At 38.9% G+C, this 15683-nt stretch overlaps 2 protein-coding genes across 3 annotated transcripts in view; one reads left to right on the forward strand and one right to left on the reverse strand.

Annotated features, from left to right (window-relative positions):
- LOC136258669 (uncharacterized) overlaps positions 1-15683 on the reverse strand; it is a 78922-nt gene that overhangs the window by 60588 nt on the left and 2651 nt on the right. The gene's annotated exons all lie outside the window — the stretch shown is intronic.
- LOC136258673 (uncharacterized) lies at positions 10639-13823 on the forward strand. The gene is made up of 2 exons (XM_066052015.1): positions 10639-11038; positions 11245-13823. Exon 2 carries the CDS (start codon positions 12767-12769, stop codon positions 13754-13756), a length of 990 nt encoding a protein of 329 aa, XP_065908087.1. The 5' UTR covers positions 10639-11038; positions 11245-12766; the 3' UTR covers positions 13757-13823.

Genomic DNA, 15683 nt, shown 5'->3' on the forward strand with positions numbered 1-15683 from the left:
CACTCTAAAATGATTTATCTACTCCTCTACCTGATTTCAGCTGATTCCGTTAACTAGTTTGCCTGGTAGGTGTGGCAAGTATTACTTTTTTATCTTTTGGCTTATGGCCCTATGTATGGCTACTATCCAAATGCTGCTAAAACATGCCTCATAGTGAAGCCAGATCAACTCAATTTAGCTCAAACACTGTTTAATGGCACTAATATAGATTTCTTGCAAGGGTCAACGTCACTTGGGTGCTGCTATTGGAACTAGATCATTTACAGAAAGCTATGTCTCTAACAAAGTAAAAATGTGATCTGAGGAGATTTTATCTTTATCAAACATTGCTGAAACTCATCCTCATAGTGCATACAGTGCTTTTACCCACAGTATCAAGCATCGCTGGAATTATGTAATGTGTACCATTGAATCAGTGGGTGCATTCTTTCAACCACTTGAAGAAGCTATTCACCAACACTTTCTTCCTGCTTTAACAGGTCGAATGCCCAGTTCTGAGGTGGAGAGAGAACTACTTTCACTTCCTTGTCGCTTTGGTGGACTGAACATTACCAACCCCACCTGCAGTAGTGATTCCCAGTTTTCATCATCTAGGTTGCTGAGTGCTAGTTTAGTTGCTATGATACAACAGCAAACTGAGAACTTTCATATCCCTTGCCTTCAACAGGCTCGCTCTACCATCCATCATTCCAGACAACAAATAATGACTTCTAGTTTAGCCAATATCAAGTCTCGTGTAGATCCTCCACTTCAACGAACCATTGAATCAGTGTTAAATGCTCTTCCCTTTGGTTAACTGCTCTTCCACTTCAAGAGCAGAGATTTCATTTGAACAAACAAGAATTTAGAGATGCACTGTGTCTGAGGTATGGCTGGAAACTAGCAAATATTCCAAGTCACTGTGTTTGTGGGACTTCATTTAGTGTTGATCATGCCATGATTTGTCAACATGGTGGCTTGACTTTCATCCGCCATAATGAACTGCGAGACTTAACAGCAGAAAGGTTACAAGAAGTGTGTCATGATGTTATTGTTGAACCTCCATTATTGCCACTTAATGGGGAACTAATTACACCATCTTCAGCTAACTGCAGTAATACCGCAAGAGCTGACATCCATGCAAGGGGCTTCTGGGGCAGACGACAAGGTGCATTGTTTGACGTCAGGGTTTTCCATCCCAACGCACCAAGTTATCGTCAGACCCGGGTTGCTTCCATTTTTCGTCGACATGAGCTCGAGAAGAAGCGAGAATATGGGGATCGTGTATGTAGTGTTGACTGTGAATCTTTCACCCCGCTAGTTTTTTCAACTTTTGGTGGTTTGGGCAAGGAGGCTACTATTTTCTACAACCGTTTGGCAGATCTTTTATCACAGAAGCTCAATATGTCTTACAACCAGACACTCTGCTGGATGCGCTGTGCTTTATCATTTTCCCTATTACGTTCTGCTGTACTGGCCATTCATGGGAGCAGAAAGCTGCAGTCAACAGAGCTCCCCGCTGTCTCTTATGAGCTGCGCTTAGTGGAGAGCCGTATTCTTACTGATTAGAACAATTTTTTTGTTTTTGTGTTGTTAAAACGTGTTCATCATTAAACTTTATAATGATTATAAAAAATAAAAACTTTTTTATTAACAAAACTCGATCATGCGCATTTTACATATGGTTGGCATTTTTGTTATAACTCCATGACTGTTAGAACGATTTCTTTCAAACCACAAAAGGTTTGCACTACGACGGTTACTCCATGTACAGACCGATTTTCAAGTCATTCCAAGTCAAGTCAATCGCAATCAAGTCAATCAAATTTTTCGAAAATCGCGTGTAACTCCCTGGTTCTTTATCCAAAGTGTACAAAATTTGGACTGTACATGTGCTAAGTAATAGTTAGACTTCAGACCACAGGGGTCTAAGTAATTTAGTAACCCTCAGGCCCTGTAGTAGCGGCTTCGCTTCGCTCAGGCGCCACAACACAGGGAAGTCTAAGTTATTTAGACCCTTTATGTAATTGTTGTACCTTAACATTGTTGACAGCTGCTTGTAACAGAGAAATGTAGTGTTCATTAGTAGAAACAAGCCATTACTCCACCCGTAACAACAGTTACAGGTTTAAAATTAATTTTCAGGTGGCGATGCATTGCCAAAGCTACCAATGCAGGTGCTCGTAATAAACATGGAAAGGGTCTAAGTAAACATGAAAAGGTCTCAGTAAACATGAAAAGGTCTAAGTAAACATGAAAAGGGTCTAAGTAACTTAGACACCTCCAAAATCCACTAAATCCACCACAAAAAGGGTCTAAATTACGTTCTTACAGCCTTCCAAATTTGAAAAAAAATCGACTAAAGCATGCGCGAGTTATAGCAATTTTTCTAAGTGGTGCGAAAAGAAGAAGATAAAGAAAAATATGAAGAAACTTAGACGAACTTTGAAGGCGCATATCTCAGTGATGGCCTGGCGGATTCAGCTCAAATTTGAAATGGGAGGTGCCCCACCCCGAGAGAGTTTCCACAGCAAAAATAGTTAATTGCCGTCCAGCCATTATCAAGCTACGGATGCGTGAAAAAGGCATTTTCTTGGTTCCTGTAAAATACACACTTGTCTGTCGCACGCCCGCACTGGCTGTACTTGGCCACATGACACACTATCGTGTGTCTTGATGTTAAAAACAAGAAGGATAGTGGGCGCACACTCACACACAGAGCATAAAGCATAGCCACAATCAAATAATTCCTTCGAGATGACAGTGTTGGCCAGCGTAACTCTTGTAGACAAGCATTAGAAGATTTATTCCAACACTTATGTAATGGTGACCAACAACTTCCACAGGCCCAATATGCAGCACGTCGTTGGACAGATTCCACTGTGGACTTATCAGAAACAGTGTGAGGATTCCACACGGTGCAAGCGTACTCTAGTGAAGGTCGCACTGAAACCATGGATTTGGCCTCAGTTGTAGCACCCCATAAAGTGTGACGTAGAAAATTCAAGGACTTGCTGGCTTTGGCTGCAACATACTTGCAGCATGACAAATTTGATTGAAAGAAAACTCCCAAATATTTCACATAGGATTTCCAGGATAGAAGAGAGCAGTTTATGAAATAATCATAAGATATTTTCTTACGTTTATTTGAAATAAGAAAAGCTTCACATTTGGATGCATTCAATTGAAGTTGCCACTTGTCTGCCCAATCACAAATGCGATCAAGGTCCTCTTGTAACAATTTTCAGTCAGATTCACACTTAATTTCCTTGTACAAGGTGACATCATCTGCGTAGAGTTTCAATTTAGAGTGCTTGACAACACTGTGCAAATCATCAATATTATAGTAAAAACAACATTATTATAACAAAGGGCCTAAAACAGACCCTTGAGGAACTCCTGCTGTGTTAAAAAGGAGCGTATCCATTGCAGTAGCTTACCGTCAATACCTAATAACTATAGCTTAAGAAGATGCTCATGGGCCACGGAGTCAAAGGCCTTAGCAAAATCTAGCAAGACACAATGTACACTACTACGTAGTTCCAAACATAGACTCCAATTATGTACAGCAGACAAGAGTAATGATACTGTTGAACGACGGGAACAAAAACCAAACTGTACATCACTTAAGTGATTTGATTTTTCCAGAACTTCTGTTAGTTTCCTACAAATAATTCTCTCCATAATCTTCACCACAATAGATGTTAAGCTGATGGGTCTGTAATTTGCTGCAACTCGACGATCTCCTTTTTTGTGAACAGGTACAACGTTTGCTGTAGTTCAATCTTTGGGAAGTAAACCCATTACACTTTGATTACACAAATTACATAGGGACTCACATATAAAATCAGCACTTCTTTTTAATATCTGCGGAGTTAATAAATCAGGACCACAAGCTTTATTAAGATTTAATTGTAATAATTCTTGATAGACATCTTGAGTAGTAAATTCGACAATAGATGATAATTTACTAGTGGTTCTCAAAGAACTTAAATCAGAACAATCTTCATCAGTAAAAACAGAATAGAAGTACTCGTTGAACACATCTGCTCTAGCACGGTCATTTGTAACAGTAGTATCACCATTAAAAATTGGGGTAATGACATACGATAACGCCTAATAGATAGCACCCACTGCCAGAATTTTTGGCTGCAGTACGAAAATAGTTAGAAAGTGTAATAGCTTTAATCTTGGTTTCATTTCTTGTTTTGGATTGCACTAAATTACTAATATAGCGATACTTAGCAGTGAGATATGGAGACCCACTTGATTTCATAGCTTTGTAAAGTTTTCGTTTCTTATGTATAAGAGAAATTGTGTCTTGACTAAACCAGTGCTTTATCTTACAATGATTCCACTTTAGTTTAGGGACAGACTCATCAATTGCTGAAAGATAAAGATCCTTCCACATGGCCCAAGAAACTTCAATATCACCATCATAGTCAATAAGGTCCCATGGAACAAATGAGAAACTTGTAGCAAAGTGCTCTTGGTCAATCTTACTATAGTCATACAAATAGCGAGGTGGAATATTCTTAGCATTCACTTCTGCTTCAATAACAAAGTTAATCAGTTCCAGGGAGATTATCACAGACAGCAACTGAAAAAACATTACTGGGGACATTTGTTAAAACAAGATCTAAAATGTTATCATGGCAATAACTAGTAGACACCAACTGAGTAAGGAAACAGTCAGACACTATATCACAAAACATGGTGGTAGCTGGAGTCCGATCTGAAGGTGATGTAATAGACCAGTCAATGTCCGGCAAATTAAAATCACCACATAATACAATAGATTGGTTTGGTGACACTGCAGAGCACACAGAAGAACCAAAGCCTCCAGTGTAGATAAAGGAGCATTAGGACATCGATAAAGAATTCCAAACAGTAGAGATGAAGACTTGGTAGGTATGCTAACCCATAAAATTTTGCAATCATCATCAAGGTCTGGTCAAAGAGAACCATTAAGTGCTTTTCTAAGAAAAAGTAAAACACCTCCACCATGCCTACTCCGATCTTTATGAAACACAGTGTAGCCAGGAGGAGTGATGTGGATATCATGAATAGAATTGTCCAAATAAGTTTCAGTTATGACCACCACATCAAACTTGTTGGCAAGTGATATGCTGATAATTCAAATCTCTTAGGAACAACACTGCGAGCATTAAGACAAATATAATTAATACCACCACCAGTAACTGAGAGATTATTGATTGAACAACCTGAAAATGATTCTTGGCAAGAATAGCAAAACCAAGGTTCAGTAGATGGGTTAGATACCATATCATTATAAACATTCATCGACAAGCATGGGTCACATGTAACATAGACCCAGTGGTCACAGTAAGCACAATAAACGGCAGCATCATCGTCCGCCACTTCCAATGCACACACTCCGCAACAAAATACATCAGGTCCAGGGTTTTGAGAAACGTCACCACAGAGCAGTAGCAATGCAGCAAGGTACGAAAAACTTGTGCTCTTCTAATTAACGAGTGCCACACATGTACACGAAAAATGTTCCCGTATCACTGAATACCACAGTACAGTCCAAACCAGCCTGTCATAGCTTAAACTGGAACAAAAAGGGAGTGACTTTCCTTCAGATAGCATCTTTATAAAGACAAGGACACAGAGCCAAAAATATACAGCCAATCGCGACATCACGTGATCTACAACTCTAACAATTTAATGGTTTTTTCAAGCCTGAATATTTATATATAAGGAACTGGAATTACTTTTAGTTCCAGTACTGAGAACTGGAACAACACTAATTGGTAACAACTGACAGTTCCAGTAAGATAATGCCATCATCGGAAATCAAAACTATATCCGGCCTACTTGATGATGATGATGATGAGAAGCTTGGTGGAATAGTGCTTGGCAGGCTAGTACTAGCCAAGTGACCAGGAAGATCAGCATAAAGTTTATAACGAGGTGGTAAGTTCTTCTGTAGGCCATGAACAAAAACCTGTAGGACTGAGTCATGGCGCCAGGTATATCTTCCCTGATCAAGAGCAGTAAAGCAACCAGTTAAAATATGGTTGGTTGTAGGCTGGTTTGAGCAACAAAGAGGACATACTGGACATACAATTATGTTCCATTGAGCCAAGCTCATTGGAGTAGGAAGGGTGTCACACCCAGCACGCAAGAGAAGACAGTTGTTTGTCAGGTAGACCACATATCAACCTCCTCCATAGAGGACATCGCTGCTCCAAAGTAATTATGTCCAAAAATTTATTCTGAACCACTTTAAAGTAAGCATCAGTGCATCCGACAGTACGTTTTAAAAGTTTTAAAGTATTCTATATATATTACAAGGCTTGAAAAGATTACAAAACAACACAAAACTTACTATGTAACGCACACGATACAACTAAGATTTTCATGATGATCAATGTGTGGAAAAATCCCATAGCGATTTTCATCCCCATTGGAGCTCGGACAATGGAACAATCCCAAGTTAAACGTGAGTTGTTATTTTGTGCCAGGGTTCTATTGGGGAATATGCAGAGAATTTTTTAGTTAAAAAATCTTGGATACCGGAATGCCTACTAATAGCAATAGAGTATGGAGACCCCACCTCTTAACAATCTATTTATTGATTTATTCCACTGGGCAGATGGCATGCTGATGCGCCCAGGGAGCAAAGGAAAATTGCACACGTACACGTGATTACAGCTATTATACTGGTTATATGTCTAGTAGTCGGTTAGTAATATGTTAATGTTTTCCGACTCAATCACTGAGATTGGCAAGTCATTCCAGTTGACAATTGTTCTTGAATCTAGCTATTTACTTAACAGTAAACAAGATCACCTTACTCCTTACTGGTCTAGCTAGCTGCACACCCCTTGACTGATGTGAGATATACTCTAATACAACAGCCACTCTAATACAACAGTCATGTATGCTAGAACAGTTACAAGTTACACTGTTCTGGTAGACATAGCTATTTTTATAAGAAATAGAAGCAAGCACAATATAAAATCAGTATAGTATTACATTATTATTCTAAAGGAGACAGGTGCCCCTCAGCAACAGCAAGATCGATGGATGGAGGCACATAGGGACACTTGGATCTAGAACACGACCCCCTGATACACATTACTGAAGAGCGTAGCAAGGAGAACCTCAAACTACAGCGAAGCTAGCCCATAACCACAGAATATGGGGAACTCCACTTCTCACTGGAAAATGGGCACGATGTTTATAAGTGATGGTATCTGCCTTCCATATGCCTACAGATGTAGAAAATACAAGTTGACTAAAACAAGTTACAAAAAAGCCAGCCATAACCACAGAATATGGGGAACTCCACTTCTCACTGAGCAAATGGGCAAGTTAGATTGCAGCTGTGCCACAACAAAAAACTTTAAAAACTAGTATTTAAAAAAAAAGTTAATTTAAGAATGAAGTAAGAATCTATACAATAAAAAGTACTAAAACAAGAGATGAATGATGGTGTTACAGCATAGCTCAGTGGAAAGGGCACATTAGCTATTATTATTTTGTTCAATGCCAAAGTAGGGACTTCCCACTGAGCTATGCTGTAACACCATCATTCATCTCTTGTTTCACTACTTTTTATTGCATAGATCCCTACTTCACTTTTAATTTTTTTTAAACAATAGTGTAACTATCCAACTTTTTTACAATTTTGGACATTATTTTAATCCTTGTAAAAAATTACTATATAACTAGTTTATATTACTAGTTGTTTGTAGCTGAACGTTCTACTAGGCAACTTGTTTGAAGCTAAATTCTCTACCGGTGACTAGCTTATAGCTGAACTTTCTACAGGGCGATTTGTTTGTAGCTATAGTGATCGGTTTGTAGCTGAAATCTCTTTGTGGTGATTATTTTGTAGCTGAACTCTCCACAGGGTGACCTGTTTGTAGATGAACTCCACAAGTGACATATTTTTGGATGGCTAAACTCTCTACTTGGTGATTTGCTTGTAGCTGAATTCTACCAGGCAACTTGTTCATAGCTGAACTCTCTACTGGGTGACGTGTTTGTAACTGAACTCTCTACTGGATGAAATATTTTAGTTTACCCCACTACAAGTGACTTGTTTGTAGCTGACACCTAAATAAAGTAATCAATCCTATTTTTGCATACTACTCTATTAGAACAATGAAATATCTTGTTTATGTGCAATAATTAACCATAGAATTAAAAAATAAACAGTCAATTTTACATTTCTATTTTAATTTATTGGAATAATTTTGAGAATAATGCATAAGGTTTGGAGCATAATGAAAGTTTTTCCAGGAAATTCTGAATAGAATAATGCAAAGAATCATGAGCATAATTACCTCAGCCCTATAGCTGAACCAGGTGACTTGTTTGTTTGTAGCTGAACTCTCTACAGTGGAACCCCTCTTAACGGACACCCCTGAATGGCGGACAGCCTCTTTATAATGGACAATTCAGGGGCGGATCCAGGAGCTGGCAATGGGAGGGGCACAAACAGGCTAAGTTGTAGGTGGTTAAGAGCATGCTGTATTCTCTTGTTAGTTGCTGTATTTTTAAGCAGTAATGATCACTCTTTAGTAGGTTGATTTTTGTCATTACATGTCCATTGCAGATTGTTGTGAAGTCTTAAAAGCTGTTTAAAAGGCTATGTAAGTCTTAAACACCAGCCATACGATAATTATTTTTATAAGCACTTAGTACATACGAAGGTGCTGGATGAAAGTTTGACAGCTGTTTTAACTTTAGTTTCAGGTGACTTTGCAATAAATGGTGATAATATGCAGTTTTATATAAATTGATTTTGGTCTGACAACTATGACAAGGTGTATAGTATTTCTATCAAAAAAAGTAGCTAGCTATGGCTCTTCCACGGAGGGGAGGGGGGGAATCTTCCCCAAATGTCCCATCCTGGATCCGCCATTGCAATTAATAAAGTCCCAAATGCAACTTCCAATACCTGTGTGTGTTAATGCCCCCTCAATAGTGGACACCTCTCTATTCCGTAAACTGGACACTGCACAATTCCCAGACATGACAAGCACTACAGTACAACGCCTCGCTAGTCGCGGACGCAAGTAGCAAGTTTTTTTTTTTCCCGGACTAGATGTACTGCCCTTGCCTACCACCCCCAGCACCAAGGAGCAAGTGTGCTGGACAACTGAAAGAAGGACAACTAAAAGTCCCTAGGGCCAGCAAAATGGCCCATCTCCAGGGAAGCATTGTTGGAACGATGAAGGATGGATCATGTTCCCCAGATGCACATTGTAGCAGAACGAAGCAATGAAAAGGACACAATGTGCAGCAAATCCATGCCAGAGTGCCACTATAAGTAGCAAAAGTTCATTGCCAGTTACAACAATCAATCGAACTACATCATTTAGCTAATGCAAAGAGTGTGAGGCAAAGCGCTGAAGTTACGAGAAGCCATATGAATGCGTATACAAGTACTGCTGTCACCCAGGTCTTCTGAAAATAGTAGCTGGTGCACTTTACAGGAGAAACTACATGATCTGTATAGCCAACCATCTTGATAACTAATCAAATATGGAGTAATCCGGATAAGTCTTTATGGGAGCATGTATAAAATTTTTGTGGTGCCTAATTGTCTGGATAGTGTAGTAGAGGCCACACACCATAGGTAACCCATGATCAATAACATCACTATTAAATTGATCATACCTGGTTCACATGTGGGAAGGTATAAAAGACGGAATGGAAACCGGAACGGAACGCACCCCCTCCTTTAATTATTTTTTTTATTGTCATTACATTTTGTGTTCATTTTCTACATGTAGCTACATGATTTCACCTCAGCTGAATCCTATTGTTGACTTCTACACCAACTGCATCAGCGATAATTTATATAGTGCACTGCTAATAGCACGTGACCGTAGCACGTTCTGCCCTGCTCAGTTGCATTTGGTGACGACGGATAGAGAACAGTCGTGTGCGTGTGGCAAAACCAATGGTGATAGACCTGACTCTTGATGACAGTGATGATAGCCCAAACGACCAGGAAAATGATGAGGGTGACGAATTTAACGGACAAGCACGACTTCGAGGAAAACGCCTACAAGCAAGTGAGACTAAAAACGATGCCGAGGGTCATGAAATAAATATATTGGGACCGGATGATGGAAGTGAAAGATGTAAAAGAAGAAAGCTTTTGTCTAAGCAATGCAGCGACGTTAACTACAACGACGGAGCGGAAGAAAATGATGTGCATGGAGATAGCAACCTCACATCGAATGACAGCCAGTGAGTTTCTACGTTAGTTTTAGCTAGATTTAAGTTGTCCCGTGATTATTTCTCGAAGGAAAGATGATCAGTTCATAAAGACTTGCGGCGTGCCTTAGAATTTTTGGTGCTTAAACCTGACTATCGTGAATTCAACACAAGAAAGGCGGCTAGGATATCTGAGTTAAGGATACTGATTTGGGTTACTGTAATCTATCGCCCTGGAGAATCTTTGGTAGCTAGCTTTCTGCTAGTGGCACTTTCTGTGCATGCTTAAAATACTTTTATTCACAGTTTTACATCGCATATTTATTAGTTAAAGTGTTAGCGCATATTCTTTATAAGTGTGGCAACACTATACAGTGGATTGTATGCTTGGTACAATTAATGCAAAACTAAAAGCTTTATATGACGTTGTAATTTTGTTATAGGTCGTATAGCCAAAAGTAAGATGAATACCCAACTTTTATTTGACAATTTCCAGTGTTTGGCACTTATGAAGGTCCAGTTCAACCTACTGAAGCCTTCAATGCAATTCTACACACATCTGAGACATCACCACTAGTGTGTAATCAACGACCAACAGGAGTGACAGAAGCTGCAGGGTTCCTAGTAAATACCAACAAACTAAGGCACAAAGATGACTTGAAAGATGATGTTAGGAGCTGGTGTCACAAAGGAAAGCCCAAGCGGTTTTATAGCATTGAATGGATAGCTCCTGGTGAAGTACATGCTGAGCTTTGGGGTGAAGATACTGATGGTGCTTTCAAGTTAACTCGAATTTATTATCATCATAAGGGAACTACAGAATTTCAAAAGACCATCTTTTACATTCATAGTAAGTTTGTATTGTTTGTTTATGTCTGTCTACTTTATTGTAATAAAGCTGTCGATGCTGCGCAATACTGCTCTATAGTAGTGTTTGTGCATTAATATATTATGGTGATAAATGCTTTGTAAATTTGTATGAGCTTGTAATTGATTGTTTCAAATTTTCCATTATATAATGTTCATATAATTTACATGAATATTTATGTTATATAGATCCAAAAGGTGAACAGTTACCCTTAGCCATAGTTCAGTACAGTTTTTACATGGCAAAATCTCACTTCTCATGGAAATTCCAAGAAATCTGCTCGTCCATATATACGTACTGCACAAAGTACACTTGAAGAAATAAAAGTCAATATGAAGCAAATGACACCTAAAGAAGCAGTTAATATGGTCTATGAGAAAGTAGGTGGGGTAGTCAGTGCTAACAGTCTCAGTGAACTCCCTAGAGATCAAAGGCAGGCGTATAATCTCAAAAGTCACAATCAGTGTACATCCGGAATTGGTTCTAACTACCATAAAGATTTAATTTATGATCTGCTTCAACAGAGATTTGGATCTCTAAAACATTTTGTACGAAATGTGTCATTTGATGATGCTGTATCATGTGTCCTTTTTACTGACCAGCAGTTATACGACATTGAGAGGTTCTGTACCAATAGAGGCTCAACTACTAATAGTGTGTTTGGTGTAGACCCAACATTCAACCTTGGCAATTTTTATGTTACTGTGACGACATGAAAATCTACTTGTAAACTGAAAAACCGGAAAGCATCCAGTCTTTATTGGTCCTATGCTAGTTCACCAAAAGCGCACTTATGAAACCTACTTTTATTTTGCTTCAGAACTAATGAAACATCGAAAATCCCTTACATCATTATGTGCGGTGGGTACAGATGGGGAAGAACAATTAAGCAATGCTTTTTCTACAGTTTTTCCTGAAGCAACAAAGTTGTTGTGTTCATTCCACAAACGTGATAATATTAAAATGAAGCTAAGGGATATGTGTGTGCCAGAGAGGGAATCTAAAGAAATAATGAATTCAATTTTTGGTTACCAAATTGAAGATACATTGTATCTTGGCTTGATTGACTCGTCTGATGCAAATGATTTTCAAGTAAAGCTTGAAAATTTGAAAAGTAATTGGGACAAACTGTGTTCTGGATTTTATGAATGGTTTGTTGTTAATGAAGCTGGATTGTTTTGCTCATCACTGATACGGTCTGTACGCACAACTGCTGGTCTTGGACTCCCACCTCCATTGTATACAACCAACAACAATGAGTCTATTAATTGCCTATTAACAGAAAAAGTGCATTACAAAAAACAAGAATGGCCCTCTTTCAATAGCAAAATGCAGCAATTGGTTGCAGAACAACAGCAAGAATATTCCAAGGCTGTTTGTTGTTGTGGTGAATACGAGCTTCATAGTGATTACAAACATTTAGAAGCGTCCCAAAGTGACTGGTCACGAATGACTCCGGAGCAATGAAAAGCAAAAGTAGAGAAGTTGTTGAAGCAAAGTGCAAAAGATAGCAATTCTGTAACTTGCAGCAAAGATCATTCTTTTCATTCTGTTCCCACCACCTTGAGTACTGATTGGACCAAGGCCAATATTTCATACTTACAACCGAGTCGAGTAGAAGATTTGTGGACTAAAGCAGCAAAGTTGTTGGGCACTCCTGGGTTTGTCGTAAGTGCTGCTGGAAATACTTCTGCAAGGCAAGTGGCTAGTATGAGTGCTACTGATACGAGTGCTACTGATACCTCTACACCACCTCATTTTGTGTATGCAAAGAAGTCTCAAGGATGTTGTACAGAAGTACATCGTGATTGCCCTGTCTATTCCAGCACTCCTAAGGTGTGTCAGCACTCGTTGGCAGCTGCAGATGACATGGGTATTTTAAGTGATTATCTTGCGTTTCTTCGAAAGACCAAAGCTGTAGCACTAAATCTGTCTACATTAATTTCAAATGAACTCCCTAAATCAGCTGGGAAAAAGGACAGTACATCTTGGAGGAAAGGTACACCGAAGGGCAAGAAGAAACCTGTTTTAACAGAAAAGGATGTATTATCCTTACCTAGTACTAGTGGCAATGAGTCTCATTCAATAAACGCTGAAAATGTACCACCAGAGTCACGTTTTGTTCCTCCAGTGTTGCCATCTACCATGCCTCCTTTTTCACCATCTCCTCCTTATGGATATAGTGGTAGCTTTCACTTTGACCAGCCTTTTCAACCGTCATGTATGAACAGTTACTTTTCAGCATCACCAATGCCATATCATTCCTCACCTGTTTTAGATCAAGTACATACACCATCACTGATGCTCAACCAGTCCTATACACCTTCACTCCACCAATATAACCAATCTGGTTTGTCTAGCCAACTTATGTTTCTTGCAAAATTTATTGAAGGAAATCGGATTCGCACTTGCTATGGATGTGGTAATCCAATTCGTAAAGACACAACTCAAGTCCCTCCCCCTCCTCATGACATGATCATCAGCTACAGAGAACGTCGTTTATACAGAGATCCTAACACACACCAGATGCGTTTGACAGCTACTGAAGAAAACACCTATTATCATGCTATGCGTAGCTGTATTATGCAAAAGCATCCAGCTTTTCAGGTGGATATGTTGAAAGTAGAGGATTCTTCCTTACTCAGATTAAGCAATGTGCATCGTATTCACTTCAAAGAACAATTCAACATTACCCTATGACTAGTCTGGTATAGCTACTTGTTAAAACAGATTATGTAGCAATTGCAATGAATTACCTTTTTATATGTATTGTGATTACGAAGTGTTGTATAATACAAACAAGACTGAATTAACAGTGATGACAGCTACCTTATTGACGAGTATGATGATTCATCATATCCTCCTTTTCCCGATTGTGGCCATAGACAACATATACCATATGTACCTTTAATATGGATAGTCTATGGCGGTAGCAATACGACATCATTTCATAGCTATGAATGTACGAGACTCGATACATCATTGTATTTAGCTATTGCACTGTTCAAGCTAAATTAAATTAGATAAACTGCACAGCACTGCATACAAGTGTGTGATTTATACAATTAATAACATTGGAGGTACAGTACTGAACTTGGGTTCGCTTGCACGAGGCTGGCGGCTACTTCTACAATCTCCACTTAAGTTGTAGCTATTCAGCAGACTTTGTTGCTTTAAGTTTGTATCTTCACTTAAGTATGTCAAAGTTTATCACCGCTGTTCTCTATCCGTCATCACCAAAACGCAACTGAGCAGGGCAGAACGTGCTACGGTCACGTGCTATTAGCAGTGCACTATTTGGAGATGATAAATTATCGTTGGTGTAGAAGTCAACGATAGGATTCAGCTGAGATGAAATCATGTAGCTACATGTAGAAAATGAACACAAAATGTAATTACGACAATAAAAAAATAATTAAAGGAGGGGGTGCGTTCCGTTCCGGCTTTTATACCTTCCCTCCATATTGCTCCACCACTTGGTCTAGTCTCGTGCATTAAAACTAATTTTTTTTTAATTTTAGAAAACCCCTTAAATACGGACACCTCCATATAAAGGACATAATTCATTTCCCCAATGGTGACCGTCTTAGAGGGGTTCCACTGTAGTTTGTAGCTGACCCTCTACAGGTATAGCTGAACTCTCTAGAGGGGATTTGTTTGTAGTTGAACTCTCTAGCTACTGAGTGACTTATTTTGTAGCTGAGTGTGATATTTTGTAGCCGAACTCTCTACTGCATGACCTGTTTGTAGTTGAATTCTCTACTGGGTGACTTGCTTGTAGCTGCATGGATTCTTTACAGGATGGCTTGTTTGCAGCTGCACTCTCCACAGGGTGCTATGTTGGTAGCTGAACCCTCTACAGGTAACTTGGAGCTATGTAGACTCCCCTACCTGGTGGGCACTTCTATAACAAATTTGGTTTCAATCTGATAAGGGATCACGGAGTTACATATGTGTGAAAATCACATTTTCTTTCTTCCTGTCAATATACTCACTGTGTGGCGCACCGGGTTCTTGGTACGCACTGCTTCCTAGTTTTATTTAAATAATCCCAACTAGGTACAAAATTCTTATTTCCCTCCATTTGTAAAAGCAGAGTTGTGCAATAACATGAGTTGTGCAATAACATGATTATCGTGATGCTGTTATCATGATAAAGATAATCAATCTTCTATTATCGATATTTCAAGATAAATTTCTATAGACTATTGTATATTAAAAGCAGGCAGATGGTACTCTTGTGAGTAAGGTCACAATCAGTTATAGTTCCAGGAGCTGGCAAGGGAAGGGGCACAGACAGGCTATAAAGTTGTAGCTAGGTAGTTGAGGAAAACAGATTCCCTTGATAGTTGCTGTATTTTTGAAGCAGAAAATAATCAACTCTAAGTGCTGACTCACTGTTGATATTTGTCCTTTCGGCCTTTGCTAATGGTCGTGAAGCTTTTAAAACTGTTTAAAAGGCTATGAATGTCTTCTGAATTCAAGAGGAAGCGACCTATTTTGGTCAGAAACTGAACATGGACACAATTAAAGGCCAATGGCCTACCAATGTATTTAATTTGTGTTGATTTTTGTCCATTAAATATAATAATTAAAAACCAGCAACACGATAATTATTCTAGAGGCA

The sequence above is a fragment of the Dysidea avara genome, chromosome 6, assembly GCF_963678975.1.
Source record: "Dysidea avara chromosome 6, odDysAvar1.4, whole genome shotgun sequence".
NCBI classification, from domain to species: Eukaryota; Metazoa; Porifera; class Demospongiae; order Dictyoceratida; family Dysideidae; genus Dysidea; species Dysidea avara.

What these genes read in the sequence shown, in the direction of transcription:
- LOC136258673 (XM_066052015.1), top strand. Translation starts at nt 12,767, where the DNA reads ATGAGTGCTACTGATACGAGTGCTACTGATACCTCTACACCACCTCAT.